Here is a 20,199-nt window from a genome sequence, read left to right as displayed (position 1 = left end):
AAAAAAAAAAAAAAAAGAAGATAAAATAAACATGTCAACAAAGATTAAAAATAAATAAATTTAAAAAAAAAAAATTATAGGTAATAAGACTTTTATTGAAAGAACTGAACACTGTGCTCACGATGGTGAACACTCTGAACAAGCAACAAAGATACAAAATATCCAGAGAAAACTGTTTAGTTACCAGGGACTTGAGAGATTCAACTCTGTTTAGTTAACAGTTCAATGTCAGCCCCAACTTCAGCAATTTTGGCGTCTTTAGAGGCCTTTGCTGCTTTGGCAATGTCCTGAACATCAAGGTCCAAGGCAATTTTTCTCACAAGACCATCAAGCATCTGTATTATGAAACACAGCAATTAAATTACCAATTAATCCCATTGGCCAGTTCAAAGGTAAAATATTATACAAATACATATTTGATACCAAAAATTTATTTCAGTGCAGTAAGTCTATGCTTCAGTTAAGTTTGTTGAGTCTTTCTCACTAAATTCCAAACCCTTACCCAGTTCGTGCTTAACATCATATCCAGCTTAATGAACCCATGACATCATATACAATATTATATTTTGCTTTACATTTCCTTGTGCATGCATACGAAACTTTGCTCAGGGCAATGGGTTTTTGTGTTTCCAAAAAAAGGCGTTATATTTCCCAGATCTCACTACATATTAGTGTGCACCATTGAGCATCCTTGTTTCAAGCATGACACCAATATTTCACCAACAAATATGAGATGAAGAAAAGAGAAAAATAAATAAATAAAAAATCTTGGCCCACTCCTTCAGTGATTACATTTTATCTAACATAATGGTTAGGCTTGGACAGAAGATTTTTATAAAGCAGTGAGTGACCATTGATGGCCTATTTTTGTTAATTTTTTCACAATTGTTTTAGCATTCACAAAAAGAATTATGAAATGCCAGCACAAAACTTTGGTTTCAATGTCAGCTCAAGCTTTATCTAGCACACTCAAAATTACAAGTTTGACCATTTTCAAGTGAGAAATATCAAATCATTTTCCCTCTGGACCAATCAATTCATACATAAAAAATATCTGTATTCCAAAAATGAAAGCATACTTTTAAAAGTCTAAAAATTATATGGCCAAATCTCCAGTGAATTGACCTACTATTCAGCATAAATATAAACAGATCAACCAACAGATAAGAGTGAACAAGACCAAAATAAAAAGATACCAGAGATCCAATGGCAACTAAAACACGGAATTTCGAATCAACTTCTAGATTTTCCTCTTCCACAATCTGTTAAAAGAAAAAAAAAGTACTATGATGCATGAATATGAAGATTGACATTTCTTGAGAACATCAAGAAACAATGTAATCCATCTAAAACAAAAGACTAAGCATTTGGCTGGTAATGTAATCAAAACATACCACAAGAGCTGCTGAGAGAACTTGAGATTGACCTTCTTGATCCTTCTTTTCAATTAAAAGAACAGCGTAACTGTCAAGCTCACCAGAGAACTAAATGTTAGGCAACTTAACTAACAAGGTAGTTTAAAAATATATGCCTAACTTCTACCTTCCTTTACTCTTTGAATGACTATAATACTACAATATGCATAAAAAAGACCACCTATGCCACTCAAACCAATAGGTCAAAAATGATTTGTGACAAAGGTGTTAAATGGTCTACTCTATCAAAGGTGAGGGCTGTCCCACGTGGAGAAAAAATCCTCTCCTTTTACTCATAATCACACCTGCTTGACCCAATCATGACATGAAAGGATGGGACCTTTTCAAAGTCAGACCAAGCTGTTTGAACAGAAAGAGAATCTGTAAATGATAGTGCAGTTTGTTTCCATAATTTTTGTAAGCGGATGGAAAAACACATAAGATTCTCTCAATATTGAAAACTGGACTAACAAGATAATAAGTGGTTGTAGTGAAAAGTACAACAATAAGGAGATGACAATAAATTAACTGTGAAAACATAAATTCCAGGAATCACAAAACAAATTCTAAAGAGCCTTTGACCAACTCCACTTTTCACTGTTGCTCAAGAATCCACTAAAAGAAACACTATGCTGGCAAATTTACAGTAAAAACAATTACTTACTTGAGTATTAAAGTAGAGTAAGACAACTGCAAATTCTTATTTGGAGATGAATAACAGCTTGAAAATGCATCAAGAATCTGCAAAATCAGTTAAATAAATAAATAAATACGAGAAGCAATTGAATATACGAACTGAAAACATGCTCAGTGTGACAAGCTGCGCAGTTATTGCGTTAACAATCATCCAAGTAAAAGGCCTGAAAAAAGGGAAATGTTTTCTCTAACTGACTTATCAAGTACCCATTACATTTCTACCCAACAAGAGATGTGTAACAAAATACTCCAGGGATTTTTTAAACTAAGCGACTATATCTTTTTTTTTAATAATAATAATAATAATGAAATTATCAAAGAAAAAATATTTGGAACATCAATATACAAGCTAGTATTCTACTAGAAACAAGAAGGCTTAGTGAAGAAAAGGTCAAAGCCAGTTGTAAAACATGAAATTTCCAATGTAATCCTGAGAAAGGTTTCAAGGGAACAATAAATTAGCACATAAAGTATAAAAAGCACAGGTAAAAACTATATAATGTAGAGCACATTAAGTGCTTGTCAGCAACAATGTTAATACCATATATCCATACCATATCTAATAGACAAAGATACCAACACCCACCCACTGCACATAGAGAGCACAAAGTGCTCAAAACCACATTCAAACTAAGGCCATTGCTCGGCACGCATGATCAAACTCAGAAAATAACAATGAAGAAGCGAGTACCAACCTCACTACGATGCTTTTGTAACCAGTTGTAGAAACATGAATTTTTGAATAGATTAGTTATAGCACGGATACTCGTTAAAAGGTTTGCAGGAATAGCTGGGTTTGTTGTGACTTTCTTGATTATTTCCGATAGTACACCTGTGTTGAGCACACAAGGTCAACAGTCAAGATAGAATTTGGTAAAAAACTATCCATAAAGAAAGAAGCATGCCTCATAACAAAAGCTTTGCCTGTAAGCCTCAACAACCAGTTCATTTAAGAATTCAGGATTATAACTCTTTTAATATATATATATATATATAATTTGAGGATATTTCCTCATATGATGTAAGTAAATAGGAAATTAAAAATGATCAGATATATTTTCAGAAATAAAAAATATTTGGGTCTCATCTTTAACTTCAATACCATTTTCAGCTTCAACATGCTTGAGAAGTATGGTCGCCCCATCTGGGTGCAAGACAGTCATCCTCAAAATATCAATAACTGCAAATTGACAGTATAACATTAACCAAGTGAGTGAAACTATTTTCCTGGAACCGTAATGTTACTCATTTTTTTAAAAAGAAAAAAAAGCATGATACTGTAAAATCACACTCCAATACAATCCAAGAATAAGTGAAAATCAAAGCATTCAGAATTTACATAAACAGCATATTCATTTATCAATAAAACTAAATAGTACCTACAGTTAGTGTGCCACAACTGCATCTGAGTACAGAACTCAGTATAGCATTGATGCAAGGAGCACAACCAAAGTTATTTTGAAATTTTGTATTCAGATTTTCATTTGTCTTTATGGGATTGGATTATTTCAAATTTTTCATTTTTTTTATTTTGGATTCAGATAGGGATAAGATTTCAGATTATTTTTTAGTTGAGAGTTTTATGGGATGTAAACTTTTGTAATCCTAGAAGCACTATAAAAATGATAAAGGTGGTTTTTTTATATTATTGAATAAAATTTTCTTAGAGAGAAATTTCTTTATCTGCTTGTTGGTGATTCCAAGCAACCCCAAGGATGTGAAGCCTAAGGTTTTCAAGCTGCTATAGGTGGTGAAGCCTAGACTGTCCTGCATCAAGCATAGAGCTCTGTAATATACATATAAGTTTTGGCCCCAAGGGGACCTCTTTAATTCTTATACAAAAGTAAATTCCATGGCACTTCAAAGCTTAAATCTCATAAAATTGAAAATATCTTTTTATTGATAAGTATCAGATGTTCTAAAAACAAAACAGGAATACCCATATACATCAGATAATTCAGGCATCAAATAATTCATTAAGAGAAAATGTCGTCTCTGGGAGACATTAAGATATATTGGGAAAAGATTAAAACAGATCTAAGAAAACCTTTTTTGGTAGGTAATGAAGAACCAGGGAACAGCCATTAATATCATTTAGAAAGCTCCTTACTAAGTTTTAAATTACAAATATGATACTAATGGGAATCCAGAATCCTATAATTTATGCAGAAGCCAGAGAATTTTGGCATGCCAACCTGGAAATATCATTGCCAGAGGCCATGAATTTAGCAATTTCAGTAACAAAGCTATATCAACATCTGCTAATTTGCTACTATGATAGTGTGACGTGTCCTTCAGAACTTTAATAATGGCACCAAGTCTGGAAAACTCAAGCTCTGTCAAAGATAAATTTTTATTTTCCTACAACAGATTGTCAATAAATCCAAGTTAATCAGGAGTTTACTTTGCGGTAGAGTAGAAATTAATCAGGAGCTCAGTCAAAGACAAGTTCTCCTTTTCCTGACAAAGTAGAATTTACTTTGTGATTTATCCTTCAAGATGAACATACCGAATCCGAGAGTAGAGCATTGTTAAACTCTGTAATCTTTTTGAGGATCCCATCAAACTGTGCCACATCAAAAACAAGCACTCCTTTCTGGAAACAAAATGATAGACAAAGAATGATAAGTAAATGACAGGGTGAAAAGAGACACCAAAGTACTTGAGAGAGGTAAAGAAGGAGCATGCATCTTTTAAAGTCACCCAATTGACAGACCCAACCAGCAATATATCAGATACTCAAACAACGACCCCTATAGAGATATAATACTGGAATACAGAAATAGAATATCAAAATACACAGCCCAAAATTCTCAAGGGGGTAAAACTCGCCTCAAAACAGCCATAGAGCCCAATTACATGACATATCTACCAAACAACAAACAGCGAAAAAAATGTGCAAAAGAATGAAAACACAATCAGCACAGTGAGAAACTTCTATAGACAACAACAACAAAAAAAAACCCTCATAATTCCCTTGTACAACTGAGGATCAATACCAAAGAGAAAAGTTTCATAAAATACCAGAGGGTATAAATACAAGCGTAACATTATAATAGAAATACAATAAAAAGAGTAATAAACATATAATTATTTAAGAGGAAAATAAAAACCCAGAAGTAATTAAAAAATCAGTCTAAAACAGGTGTCAATCCCAACCACAATGGAGTAGAGCCATAATAGTCAAGTAGGGAAGCCAAAGAGCCTCTTTTGGCTGGAGGATTACAGAAAACAGTTCTAAAAAAGTACATTGCATTCACTAGGTAATATTTCATGTGAAACAAATAAAATATAATACATGAGCTTTTACAATCACTCAATATATTCTTTTTTACAAGTTCCCTAAGAATGGACATGCAATTCCTGGAAATGCATCTTAAACCCCTTGACTGATATATCCAAACCTATTAACACTACACTGTAACATCATACCTTAGGAATGTGCTTGAAAGTGGGTTTTGCTGAAACAGCTGCTAAATAAACAAGAATATGAAAAAAACATTAGAGCCACAGTCTTATATTGGAGGTTGTGAAGAAAGTCAGGCATTCAATACATATTAGCATATGCAAGAGAAAGTAATATACAGTAACAGCAATTTTTAATTTTTAACTAATACAAATACGTACCAGACATACTGGAAGTTGCTCCAGGTATATAAGCACTAGCTGAAATGAAAAACAGAAAACATTAGACAAGCAAAAAGGAAGTGACTACATCAATTATCTCAGATGTTCATGTCATAGTTACATAAAAATATTGTACTTACAGCCAGTATAGGGATCACGAAATGATGAATCCAGGGTGAAGTCCTTTTGTCCAGAATTTTGGAGTATAAACTCTACAATTTGTTGTCGATAGGAAAGAGGTAGATTCTCCTTGAGAAGCCATTTGTCAGCAGTATCATAAGGATTATCTGAAAATATCAAATTTTATGTCATTGTTTTTTGAGTTAACAATTACATTCATGATTCATTAGATGTCAATGATGTAGTAAAGTTAAGCAAACAACAATTAAGGCCTAATATCATAAAGGGAGATGAGTGCCTTCATTTATTTGATACTAGAGTAAGACATGAACATCATACTGAGTATAGAGAGAATACTGAGAGAAATTGGGACCACAAAATTACAATTATAATGCAACAAGGTGGAAAGCCAGTGAACTTTTCTAGCTCAAGTGCCATGCCCTTGTAAAACTAAACTAAGGTGGAGGGTGAACTCATGGTTCAAGACCCATCAGGTGTGTGTGTGTGTGTGTGTGTGTGTGTGGTGGAAAGGAAAATGAAGAGCAACAGATATTGCAATTATAATCAACCACAGGAAAACAGGACCAAGAAAAAAATACCTGATCGATTGTAGGGCAACTTACGAATAGGCTCCCCATCTCCAATATCGACGTCAAATACTGAGTAACAACAGAATAAAAGACTGAATCATTACTTATTACCAAAAAAAATAAAAAATTTAAGTGATATAGACAAATGGTCAACCATATTAAAGTTGTCAAAGAACATAAGATTCTGACCATAGTCATATTCAATCCCATCAAGAACAGGACGCCTCAGGTTATCATCCGGTCCGTCAACAACTTCACCAATCTTTAAAAAAACATATTAAAAAAAAAAACATAAGACTAATTAAAAAAAAAAACAAAAAACAAAAAACAAATATTAGAGAGAGAGAGAGAGAGAGAGAGAGAACTAAAGTGCAAACAAAAACCGCAAATGTAAAGGTACTTAGAAAACAAACTAAATGCACTAACATATAAAATTAAATGCATAAATCTTTAATGGTCCAGTTCAAAACTCATTCCAAATGTCAATTTAAACATGTGTTAAAAGAGGGGAATTCAACATAAATAAGTAGAATAGGAATAAGGACAATATTAAAGCCATTTGCATGAAAGTGCAAGACACCTCACTCAACAAGTATAAGTCAAGACTACTAGATAGAGCACATTTTTAGAATTCCGCAATCTGAGAGATTGCATTAAAAAGACACCCCATAAACTTCACTATCATCCATAAAATTAAGTAAATGGGTGATGAAAATACAAACACCATAACGAAGTCAGAGATAGGGGGGAAATTTTGGTGAAGAGGGACATAGGCAGTGGCCGTAAATATCACACAGCAAACTGGACCTGTAACCTTTCTATCCACTTCCTAGTTTTTTATTCACAATTGAGGGGAAAAAAACAAAAATTTTCCTGTCACAGTCATCTGCTATACAAGAGATTAAAATTTTTAAGAAAAAATGAACAAACTTGCAGAGCATAGGATTCTAAGAAACAACACAAAAAAGAAAGGAAGAAAAGGAAAAGAGTATATCAAGCAACAGAGAGGCAACCACTTAATGTTGCATCGCAAATAAAATCATAAATCTAACTGTTGATATAGTTGTTAGAATGGAATTGTAAATTACCTTATCCCACTTCTGTTCCCTCAAGTTCCAAGCATATGCCACACCATTGTCCCCCTCTCTGACAACTTTTGTCTGCCCATCACTCGTCCCTGATATGGGAGAAAAGAAAATACAATTTATATTAAGCAGCACACAACAGCAATCAGGTGCAACATATCAATCCTGTGTGAACATCCAAACACTGATTTTTTTAATACATATGGGGAAAAAGGAGTCAACATGGCAACCTGGCAATATTCATGGAAGCTCATTTTCTCCTTATTATGTACATTAAATATATTTCAGAAACTCTGAAAAGAAAAAGGCGAAGGCAAAGCCCAGTCGCATGCAAACTACACAAGGAATAAATGTTTCCTATTCTTTACTGACAGCATTTTATTTTTGGCTGAAGAAAATCAGACTTTGAATTAAACAATATGACTCACACTGAAAACGTAGTTGAAAAGGAGAAATCTCTGATACAACAATTATAATACAAGAAAACTTGTAATCCACTACTTGAAATGGATAATAACTGAGAAACTGAACTGAAAGATCTTTAGTAAATTTAACTAAGATACCATTCAGCTAAATGTACAATTAGAATCACACCTGGAACCTGTAAAGCCTCCAGCCCTGGTAAATCATCCAGTTTTAATCCTCCAACCCTCTTCCTAACACAAACAAGTCCCAACATGAAAATAAGTCAAAGTTGACAAGTAATGTTGATCCAAATGGAAATTACAGGTGATAAATCATAAAATCCATCCAAAGAATTTCTGGAAATCAGAAATATATTCATAATTAGAAATAAGTCGAGAACTTCAGAATTCAAACAAAATTTAAGATAATCATGTAATGAGATTTCAAGTGGGAAAAAGAAGTGAAGAGGTCCATTGTATGGTAAAAGAAAGGCAAAAAGAAGGATGCATTGATTCCAAATTTGCAAAAAAAAAAAAAAAAAACCATTCAAGTCATCATGGATGATAATACCTGCTTCGCTTGTATTGAGAAAGTTGGGAAGCATATGACTCAAGTTCCAGTGAGTCAGCCAACCTATCCTGATGAACTGTCCAAATACGAATAACTCCATCTGAACATCCTGTCACGATATCGCCATTGTCCAAGAATTTGGCATCCCAAACGCAACCAGGATGCTCTATGGTCTGAACACAAACTCCATCTGACACATGACATGATTACCAGGTAAACATTTCAATTTAAAGCAATATAGGACATATTACATAGCAAGAACCAAAATTTAACATACCCAAATATGAAGCTTTTGTTAATCCTTGTCCATTAGACAAGAATGTTTACAATCCACAACAGAAGTCATCACATGACATCCGCCTCTTTTTTTTTTTTTTTTTTTTTTAATAGGTAGACATCCACGTCTTTTTATGTTAAGATTTTTTTTTGGGGGGTGGGGGGGGGTGGATGAAGGGGGGATTGAATTTGAAATGTAAGAAATAGTATGGGTCAAAACAGCCAATCTGAAAAGGTTCTCCCAAAACTCTATAAACCTTATTGAGCATGGGGCCACCGATGATCAGTCTGTGGTTGACAAATGCACAAAATAAATCTGAGCCAGGCAACAACACAGATCAATTACTATTTCAGCTTGAACAAGAATCAAATGGGCAAATCCAAGCACAAATAACTTCTCCAAAAAGAGGATGAAAACCAGAAATAACTACCTTTCCATATCTTGGCAGAACAATCTTCACTACCACTGACAATAAGTCCAGAGACATGTGAATCAACTGAATAGACAATGGAAGTATGACCAACCATCTCCATTAATACTTCACCACTTAATGCCCATAATCTTATGGAACTGTAGCAATGAAAACAAATTAAAAATTAGGGACACCTATTACACAAAACAAATGTGGGCAAGATTAATTTGAATATTCAAATGAGGAATTGAAAAAAAAAAAAAAAAAATTAGGACAAAAATTTTTAAAGTAAAAAATTAAATAAGAACAAAATTTCCAAGAGACAACAAAGAAGCTTGCATTATCAACAAATATCTGCAACCAGTTAAAACACCAAGTATGACATCTAGTTCAGTTGACCTGGAAGACCCTTTGCTAGCATTATGCTCTAAATATCACAGAAGCAGGTAGGTAATTCTATAATCACAGAACTACTATCCAGTCAAAGAACTCAACCTTTTTTTTGCAACATGTATGATCAATCATGAAAAGAAGAAAACAATGAAGTCTGTAATTTGAAAACTTCAAGACTTGGTGGGGACCATAATCAATGTCAAAACTGCTAGCTGTTTGTTTCCCTTGCCATCAAACTAAATCCAATAGGTTGGTAATGTTTTGTTCTTATTCTGAAAGTTACTGTTTGTTTTGACTGTATTACCTTTCACTTTAACCACTTATCCCTAAGGCATGATCTTCATGCAAATGTACATTAAAAACAAAAATCCCAGATAGAACCGATCAAATCATTATAAACAGAAAAATTATTGCAGCAACAGCTACCTGTCATGTGATGCAGAAAGGATTCCCAGATCAGACATCACTGCCAAACCTCGAACAGTATCTGCAAATTCACAAAGTGCAGAAGCACATGCTTAAGATAACAAATTAATAACTGCCCTATTTTAATACTAAAATGTTGAGCAACAAAAGTATAAAAGTGCATTAACCAATGTCATCCTTTACATTTAAAACATACAACTAAACCTACAAAAGTACCCACTTGAAAAAAAACTTCCTCAGATTTGCAATTCATGGGAGAAACCAAGTATTTTTCTAATTTTAATATCAATCCTCGTAGGTCAGCTAATGTTGTCTTATCAATTGTAACAAGCTTTTGGCTGTTATCATCACCACTAATAATATACATGGTGTCAAGCATACCACACATTTCTCCCATCACTCTCAACTCAAGCCGTTATTATTACATTTATGCCCTAAGAAAAATCAATTACTCTTTCCATATCCAATTCAAATGTCTTGTTTTCCTTTTAGCGACATCCTATTAAAATGCGTGTTTACTTTCTAAAAAAGGAAATTATTGCCTCTCTAATTTCTTCCTTACCTTTTTTAAAAGGAAATAAACAATACAAAAACAAAAACAAACAAACAATATTATTCTTCAAGGGCAAAAGTAATGTACAGTTCTTACAGTGCAGTATATTATGTTTCCCAATCAAATTCAAACACAAGGTTGCATTGAACAATGAAGTACAAACAGTGTTACTGTTTAAACAGTGTTACCATTTAAACAGTGTTATTGTTTCCAAGGACAACTAAATTCAATGCAACCCGTGTTTGAATTTGATTGGGAAACCTAACATAATGCACCTAAGGAATTGTATCTAAGTTTTTACATTTTATTAAAATTCCTGCCACCTCAAATATAAAGTAAAGGAAATTTTAGAAAGTCTCTATTTTTACCTTTTTATTAATGATTGTGCCACTCAAAACAAGAGCGGGATGGAATGAGTATAATGACATACACCAATACCACATGTAGTCCGATTAATCCTAAGAACTATTTTAAGTACCTACAGCATGAGAGGAAGAAGAGGGAACAAGGTAAAGATATAAGGTGCATAGAGCCACTTCACAAATTTGAGACTTTGAGTCTAACTCTAGACTAGAGAAGATCTCAAAATTTGAGGCTCACTTTTTTCTTTTTTCCTTTCTTTTTTTTAAATAAGGTTCTCACACTTTTTTTTTTAAACAATACTCACCTAATGAGTTTAGAACCCACAATCTCATTCTTCATTCTGTTCTTATAAGGAAAGGAGGTTCCTTTTGTGCTAGAGCACATTGGCAAGACTCCCATTTTTTTAGAAGAAAAAAAATATTATAAAGAATTTTTTTTTTTTTAAAAGGTAATGATTACCCGGAACAACAACAATCTCATCACACAATTCACACTGAGTAAAAGCAACATCATGTCTACATTTTTTTTTTTTTTTTTGAAAAGAGATTACTAAATACTTTTTTTTTATAGGTAATAGAATCTTTATTGATAAGAAAAGAACAATTGAGTAAAAGCAACATCATGTCTACATTTTTTTTTTTTTTTTTGAAAAGAGATTACTAAATACTTTTTTTTTATAGGTAATAGAATCTTTATTGATAAGAAAAGAACAATGAGTTTATGATAGTAAACTCACTGCAAAAAAAAACGGATACAAACAAATCAATGGGAAAAGCTAACAAAATTAAGGAAATCAGACAAAGAGGTACAATGCATAAAACCCCAAATACAAGACCACTCAAACAAAGTCCTAGTTAGTAGAGACTTCAATAGGTCCACAGTTCTTTCAATGTCCTCAAATGTTCAGGCAATGCTTTTCTTCCAAGTTAACCACATAAGACACACTGGTACCATATTCCAAACATTTGAAGAATGAATGCCCATCCAATTCCACCATGCAGAAAGGAGAGAGACTACTGTCTTCGGCATCACCCACTGAACCCCAAACAAGTAAAAGAATTCACTCCACAAGGTATGGACAAACTTGCAATGGAGTAATAAATGATCCACAATTTCCACATCACACCGACATAGGCAACACCAATTAAAAAGAGGCAAGTTCTTCTTAACAAGGTTATCTATTGTGAGAATCCCACCCCTAGCAGCTGTCCATAAGAAAAAAGACACCCTTCTAGGAACCTTAACACTCCAAATGCATTGCCAAGGGAAAAAAAAACCCACAGAGCTTTCAACAATGATTTATAAAAAGAACGCACATCAAAGACATCACTACGATTCAATTGCCAAACCATGGTATCATCACCCACCCCCCCTAGGTATTTTGGATGAGATATGCGCACAGAAAGCATAAAACCTTGCCGTCTCCCAATCCTGAAACTCACAGGCAGTGTGCTGAGGGACCAACAAAAAGCCAAATCATAAAGCAAGTTACAACTATCAAGCAAATCAGCCAAAGAAATAAAAGTAAAAACACCCAAAGCATTAGTCCGCTTAGATAAAGTGCAGAAGAGCAACTTCAAATCAAGAATCAATCTCTCACTTCCATCAAAAGTGCAAGCATTACTTTCCCACCAAATACTCCACAGGAGACAAAGAGAGATCATCATGTCTAAATTTTTTAGCAATCAAACCATGTAAAGCACTAAACATATGAGGATTACCCATGTCAACAGTTTGATCAATTAAACCATGTAGATCAGAAGTCTTATTAAATGCTTCTTCCACTTCTAACTTATAGGAAGCTCAAAGAAAATATGTTTGATGATCACCAAACAGACATGTAAGAAGAAAATTTTACAGCATCGTTTGCAAAATCTACAATTATTTTCATTCCCACATGATTTCAACACATCGCAGATAAGGATATATATATATATATATAAAGCACAATGAAGGCAAATAAATGGAAAAAATACCTGTATGCCCAACAAAAGTACGTGTACATTTGCTTCCTCTCCAAAGTTTTAAAGTTGTATCACTTGAACCTAAAATCGTGATAGCATAAAAATGAACCCCATAAGTTCATAGTGAAAGACATAGTTGGATCTATGCATTCCAATCTGATGTAACCAGTTCCAACTACCAACAAAAACTAAAACAATATCTAGCAGAACAGTCATCTACTGAATCATATTATACCCGTAACAAGCTCGCCTGAAGGCAGCTTTATGACTGCTTGGATTGCTGCCTTATGAGCCTCCCAGGATTCTGTAGGTTGGCCATTTCTCCAACGTCTTAATGTGCTGTAGTGAAGGAGACAAATTAGATACTAACCGAAAATTATTGAGAAAATAGGCATATACCTTTGTAAGCATAGATAATAATTCAAACCCAACAAATGGCAATACACAAACAATAAAAGTAACATTCAAACAGTATGCAAACTTTTTAAATACACATTTATTACAGGGAAGGGGGGATTCGAACACTAAATGTCTCCGTCGGAAATACCAAGAAATACCATTTGACCTAAAAGTCATTAGCTAAACAGTACGGATAATATAGGGGAAGAAAATTGTATAGGGTTTAGGGTTTGCTAAGTAAACCCTAAACCCTAAACCCTAGCTTTTTTAAAGCTCACTTTTTCTAGATAAAACTTTCTCAAACAACCCCATTATAAAAAATAAAAATAAATAATTAAAAAAAGTGAAAAATGAGCTATAACATTTTTCTGTGCTTGGGTGTGCAATACAAACGAGATTTTGAAATGTGTAGACAGCTCCATAAATGGTCTAAAAGTTTGCTTTGACATGCTCTCCATTTTTGTGAACAGCATACCTGTCTGCTCTCCTTTCCATTTTATTGCTTCTTTAATTTTATTTTTTTTCCTTTTTTCTTTTGGATTTGGTTAGTCTATGCTAATGTAGTTGGGTTATGCTTCCTCAGCACTTGTCTAATACATTCTAACTAATTCCAAAATAGTAATAATAAAATATCAACACTAATGAATTAATATTATGTCAATATGTAAAGATTGAACCAGCTCAACTTTTATATAGAGTAAAAAAATTCATTTCAGATTGTTAAGTTACACGTACACAGAATGAGTTTGTATATACAGACACGATAAGATTTAAACATATGGTTTCCTCCCCATATTCCATTTTGATTGTCCTTATCATCAAGCCAAGACACCATCCTCATCCTCCACACAGTGAACTAAATGTAACCCACTACACACACTTGAGTTTTGAACCCACAACCTTGTTCCCCCACCTTCTTGTGGAAGGAAGAAGCGCCACATTAGCAAAAACACATTGCCTATATACTAAGTAACGAAATTCATCGAAATGAGAACAAGCTCAAAATAACCTCCAAAACAACAATTCATCAACATAATGATATCAAACACAAACAACAATAACAGCACTTAACAACCATCATAAAATTCAGCTTTAAATTACACACACAAAAAAAAAACGCTCACCAATCAACCGAAGCGGACACAATGTCCCCGCCATCCAACGCCACACTAGTCACCTGCAACTGGTGACCTTTCAAGGTCTGCACTTTCTCACCAGTCCTCAAGTCCCAAACCAGAACAAGCGTGTCCATGCCGCCGGACACGACACCGCCCTCCGGAAACTCCTCATTCGGCGAAATCCACGCCAGCGGGCCCACGAAACTCGTGTGCCCTAGCAGAATCCTCGACGCCGCGTACTTTTGCCCCTCCAGAGACCACAACCGCACCGTCCGGTCCCTGGATGACGTGGCAATGCCGGCATTTCCACACACGCAGATTCCTCGAACCTAGAAACGAAATTTGAATCATTTTTTCACTCAACACTATCAAATTCAAGCTCATAGCAATTGAAATTTGAAACTATCAGAGCAATCAATATCAACGAGAGTGATAAAAAAAAATCAAAGTACTGATTTTTTTTTTTTTTTTTTGGACAATAATTGAAAGTTTTAGCAATATTTAAGAGTGAGAGAGAGAGATTAGGAATCTGACATCGTCTTCGTGGCCTCGGAGTTCAGAACTCAATTTGTATTCGCTGAAATCGATCTCCATGTTCGAGTTCAGAGAGAGAGTCCGTGAAGCTATGCGTTGCTTTGATTAGCTTTTTTTTTTTTTTGGATAGTTTTTCTTTTCTTGCAGAGTGGGTTTTCCTTCCTTCGAGTAGTAGCAAGGTGACTGGAAAACATGACTACTTGTAGTAGTATCAGTCAATGACTTTGGGCCTTGAGGCCTGTTTTGCTGCTTGAGAATAGAGTTTTTGGGCCCAAATGTTTCATCTCATATTCACATTCCTATTCTTCGCCATTTTTTATGGCTCATACAGATCATGGTTTTAAAAACGCACCGGTAGGTTTAATAAAAAATTGAACCTTTTCAAACGTTAGGCCAGTATTTTAAAAAGGTAAAAGATGGTGATTCAACCCATAAAAACTAAAAACCAAACTTTTTTTTGGTATTTTGACTGATTCGGTTTTAAAAACCATACTACTACCTTAAAAAAAAATTTTTTTTTTTTCTATAGCTCAATTGATAATGTTTATTGTTGTTGAATAAGGATTTCGAGGTAGAATTCCACTAACACCAAAAACCAATTTGTGTTTTAACTTGATAATAATCATCATGGAATGGATATCATGAGTTCAAAATTTATCAAATATATCTATTTATATAACTACTAAAATTACTTCTATGTCATCTTTGATTAAAAATATTTTTTTAAAGTGTTGATATTCTTTGCCTTAACGACTAACCCATTTGACATAATAAGAAGTTAGTAATCAAATTTACTTAAATATTAATAAAAACTTCTTTGCTTAATTAACTTCTGACTATATTTGATTTTCCTAGATTATGATTATTAATTAATAGTTTAATTTTTTTTAATAAAAAGAAATATATGCTCAAGAGTCTTGTACTTTGGTGGCATGACTTCCCTTTACATTATGAGAAGAGTTAAGGTTCAAACTTCAAATTCTTCAACCAAAAAGTTGTTATTATTGAATTACAAAAATAAAGAAAATAAAAGTAAAGCATAATAACTCCGACAATTACGTGTTTAAGACACATTCTCAATAACAAAAAAAGACACATTCTTTAAAATTTTGAATTAAATATGTAAGGACTAGATTTGAGTCTCTAGCCCAAAAGATGGATGGACTCAAGCCCAAAAAACCCAAAACAATGAATTTGTAGAGAATGGGTTAAAAAACTGTGTTTTAATGAGTCAAACAAACACCAAGGTAGATTCAAATGACAAGAGAATGAAGATAGACATATTTATGCCAAAGAAAATTGTCCTCAGCAAAGTCCAAGGAGATCTGTTCTTATATATTGCTCTTAGGTTTGATTACAAGATTGGCTCCTGATTGCTACAGTATTTTCCTCTTTTTTCCTAATCCCCTAGTCTCATTGCCTCCTTCTTTTTTATATTGTCTTTCCTTTTCATCTCCACCTTCCATGTGCATCCTAGATGGTTGGTGTTGATACTTGTCCCATCAGCACCTTCCATAAATCTTCATGTAATAGCTGTAAGGCTGAAAGCCACTATCCAGGTATCACCTCCACGTTAATGCAGCTAGAGAGTTAGCTGCAGAGCATTTAATGCGGTGGCAACAACTTTCTCCTGAGATATTTTAGGACACTTCCTTGTCTTAAGTTCTCATGATGTTTATCTGTATCAACTAAGTGTTTTTGAGACGTTCCCCCAAACAGCAGATCACCTCTACTGACCTCGGGCTTGGTTAGCTGAGGACGCTCTCATCCTCGGCACAACCCCCTAAGCCGTTATGATCAAAATTGACTTCTCCACTTGCCAACATGGGCTCTTTTGACAACGTTTACCCTCCTCAGACACTTCAGTTCTCGGCTTAGGCCTTAGGTCCATTATATACATAAATAATGGGCTCCAGGGCCAAATGCCCCTACAAAATAAAAACAACATGAATATTTCCATATCAACGTATATTAAATACAATTATATCTTAAAGCATGTTTTTAAAAAAATTATAAACTAATAAATCTGATTCAAATCATGAATAGATCAAGTGAAAGTGTAATTGACACCCTTCTAAGTCAATTTGTAGAAATATTATTCAACCTATTACGTGATGAGTAGGTGTTCATCATATGATTTAAACAGCTAATGTAAGCATTAAATATATCATGATTTTGTTTTTAGGAAACAATGCAGCATGGCTATTATTTGATAGCTAATAAATCAGTAACACGAAGTTAAAGGATAAATATATTATCACATGAATCATTGCGTAGAGCATTCACATAAGATGTAAGATAAATTGCAACGAATATGAGTGAATTTAAGAGATGAGAGACTAAAGTACCTTCTTTTTTCTTTTAATTTGATAATTTTCTTTTAATTTGATAATTTTCTTTTTATTTGATAATTGTGAGAGGGGGGGATTTGAAACTAAACACATTCATTAGAAACATATTAAGTTATGAGACCCTTGGTGACTAAAGTACATATTTTGCTTTTAAAGTTTGAGATTGTTTTTATTTTAGTCATTTATATTTCAAAATTTCCATTTTAACCCTTCAAATTGACTCAATTGTTCATTTTTATTAATAGTTTGGCAGTTAAGTACCAAATAAGTAGCGACCATTAAGCCATCTCATCACCCATATATTGTCATACTTTACCAAATTATTAATAGAAATTAATTTGAAAAAATAATCAAATAAAAATTTTAAACTGTAAAATACCAAAATGAAAAAAAAAATCAAACTTTAAAAAGTGAAATGGTACATAAGTGGAGGAAAAGAGAGAGAGAGAGAGAGAGTAGCTTTTGGTTTTGTTGGATCTTCCATTGACAAATGCCTTGTTTGCTCCATATCTTGCAATGAAGACTGAGATCTTGGAGACTTCCAATCAAAAAAATGGAAAGACAAACAAAAATGTTGACTTGCAATGCGTCATCGGGCTTGATAAGGTAGTATCATGTTGTGCGAGCCTGATTCCCTAAGGTGACTCATTAGCCCTAAGAACAGGCCCCCAATTTATTTATATAATGTGGGTAATGGGATTCCTACAATAGGAAGACCCCCTATTGCCAATATAGCGGCCCAAATGACGGAGTTTTTGGTCTAGCCCATATCCTCCTACCCCTTTCTGTGTATCCCCTGAAGAGTCCCCCAGTCATCGATGAGCTTCTCCTCTTTTGTTGTTCCTCCCAATTCTCTCTCATGTATTTCTCTTAACCTTTATTGTTCCAACCCCCATTTCTCACTCCTTCGGTTCCCATTTATAGACTTCCCTTAGTGGGACAATCATAATGATGGGGAGGCTTTTCAAGTGGGTGGGACCCCTTTGAAATAGAACCTTTATCAAATGGGATCCACTTTCCAATTTTGTAACTCAACTAGTTAACATCTTCTTGTATTTTTAATTGTGACATTTATGATTCATACCCCCCCTTCTCCCTTTGAAACTATTTGTTTGTTCATTTAGACCCTTTAAACCAGATTGTTTTACCTAATATATTAACCAAGTTATTACTTAGATTAATTATTTAGATCTAGGTTAAACACAAATAAATCATATAATGCAAAGCAGTAGAAAATAAATAATACCACGATATGATGGCTTAGGAAAACCAATGAAACAAACTGTTTCAAGGTAAAAATATGGAGAGGATTTGACCTAACTATCCTTAAAGTAAACCAAATCCACTATAAGAGAATTGAAGTTTTTACAAAAGATTTAACCCTAAATTTAATGTAACTTCAATAGTAACTTACTGACACGACCATGTGCAAGTTTCAAATCCATGATCTCATTCTCTTCTTGGATTTACAGCAACACAAGCCGCCTTTCTTTTGACTTTGAAATCCCACTCAAAGGTTTCAGATCACCCCCAATAATGACCTTGATGCAGCAACTATGCTCTACCAATGCTTGATTGTAGTTTTAACTCCGGTAGATTCTTGTGTAGTTAGATGGTACAAAACCTCTCAAATCTTACAAAGAGTAACACACAAGTCTTCTTCAGCTCTATCAAAATGTGGCTAGGGTTTCCCTTTTATACGTAGAAGTGTTTCACTTGAAACCCAAAACATTTAACTAGAGTTTGGGCTAAAATAGAATTCTTTAAAAATTTCATGTTTGTGAGTTTCGATCGTTCGAATTTCACTGAATTTGAATTCTTCTTTCTACAGCTTGTATGTTCTTGTGTTCTGACTTGTAACACCTTGAGCATTATCTAATAAACTCTATAGACTCTAAGATCTATACCTAGACAAGTTTGTGCTTACGATTTATCAATTGTTCTAAACTTTTAGAACCTAACACTATTAAATTATTATTATTTTTTAAAATGTGAAGATTTGGTTTTTTTTGGATAGAAATACCCACAATGAAGATATCCAATGTTCAAATCCTCTCTCCCCATTGTAATTATCCAATTATCAAAAACAAACAAATCCTAACACTTCCTCTACATTTTTCAATAATTTGTTTCAACCATATAGTTTTATCCAATTATCAAAAACAAACAAACCTTGTGCACTTCTTTTAAACTTGTTAATAATATATTTCAACCATATAGTTTTATTGACCATTGTAGTAATAAAATAAATATTATCATTTTATTTTTATTTTAAGGACAATTAATTCAACGATGTAGGTCAATGCAACCACGTCATCAAACTTTTGAGATTCTAAAAAAAAATCTTCAAATTTTTATATTTATGTCAAAATATTAATTCATTATCAATTAATTAATGTATAAAAATAAATGCATCTACCAATTAAACTCATTATAATAAATTAATACTTCGAGATAATGCAAAGGTGTGGTTTGTAAAAGGCTAAATAAAGAGAATTACCAAAAATAGATGTGCTCAATTGGCATAACCTTATATCACTATGGCTAAAGTTCATGCTTTTAACACATAATAATGAATTAGTACTTTGACAAAAATGCAAAGGATTAAGATAATTACTAAGCAGTGTGCCACTTGGCATATTAACTCAAAGGTTAAATAAAGAGAACTACCAAATAAAGAACTTTAGACAGTTATGATTTTGGTTATATATTGATACAGATTTTAGGGCTATAAAAGTATAAATAAACCAAACTATTTATGAACAACTTGAGCTCGACTTGCCAACAAACTTTTGTTTACCTAGTTTTCTTCATTTGTTTAGGAAACAAGCCAAATATGTGTTCGTGAATACAAGACTTGATTTAATTATATATAATCTTATATTTTCATATATATAATTG

General features: G+C 33.4%; 1 protein-coding gene across 2 annotated transcripts; it reads right to left on the bottom strand.

The window, feature by feature from the left end:
* Positions 1-160: 160 nt before the first annotated feature.
* LOC112032507 (uncharacterized) lies at positions 161-15,139 on the bottom strand. Of its 2 annotated transcripts, none has more exons than XM_024065270.2 (22): positions 14,948-15,139; positions 14,420-14,742; positions 13,132-13,235; positions 12,909-12,977; positions 10,017-10,077; positions 9,216-9,355; positions 8,509-8,698; positions 8,128-8,189; positions 7,537-7,625; positions 6,638-6,710; positions 6,458-6,517; positions 5,879-6,025; positions 5,739-5,777; positions 5,544-5,584; positions 4,621-4,707; positions 4,307-4,472; positions 3,214-3,291; positions 2,807-2,943; positions 2,080-2,156; positions 1,395-1,464; positions 1,197-1,262; positions 161-335 (listed from the first exon to the last, which is right to left on the bottom strand). In XM_024065270.2, the coding sequence occupies exons 1-22, from the start codon at positions 15,005-15,007 to the stop codon at positions 201-203; spliced, it is 2,274 nt and encodes a 757-aa protein (XP_023921038.2). In that variant the 5' UTR covers positions 15,008-15,139; the 3' UTR covers positions 161-200. The 2 variants fall into 2 exon arrangements, with proteins under 2 accessions (XP_023921038.2, XP_023921039.2); XM_024065271.2 differs by having other exon boundaries at positions 5,544-5,581.
* Positions 15,140-20,199: the final 5,060 nt, after the last annotated feature.

Source organism: Quercus suber, unplaced genomic scaffold (assembly GCF_002906115.3).
Source record: "Quercus suber isolate HL8 unplaced genomic scaffold, Cork oak 2.0 scaffold_400, whole genome shotgun sequence".
Lineage (NCBI taxonomy): Eukaryota > Viridiplantae > Streptophyta > Magnoliopsida > Fagales > Fagaceae > Quercus > Quercus suber.
Note: the sequence above shows the minus strand (reverse complement) of the source record. Positions and strands in the feature narration are given on the sequence as shown.

What these genes read in the sequence shown, in the direction of transcription:
- LOC112032507 (XM_024065270.2), bottom strand. Translation starts at nt 15,007, where the DNA reads ATGGAGATCGATTTCAGCGAATACAAATTGAGTTCTGAACTCCGAGGC. An exon ending in AGCAACTTCCAGTATGTCTG is followed by an intron (nt 5,585 to 5,738) that starts GTACGTATTTGT and finishes TTGTTTATTTAG; the next exon opens with CAGCTGTTTCAGCAAAACCC. An exon ending in CTTTCAAGCACATTCCTAAG is followed by an intron (nt 4,708 to 5,543) that starts GTATGATGTTAC and finishes TTTTGTTTCCAG; the next exon opens with AAAGGAGTGCTTGTTTTTGA.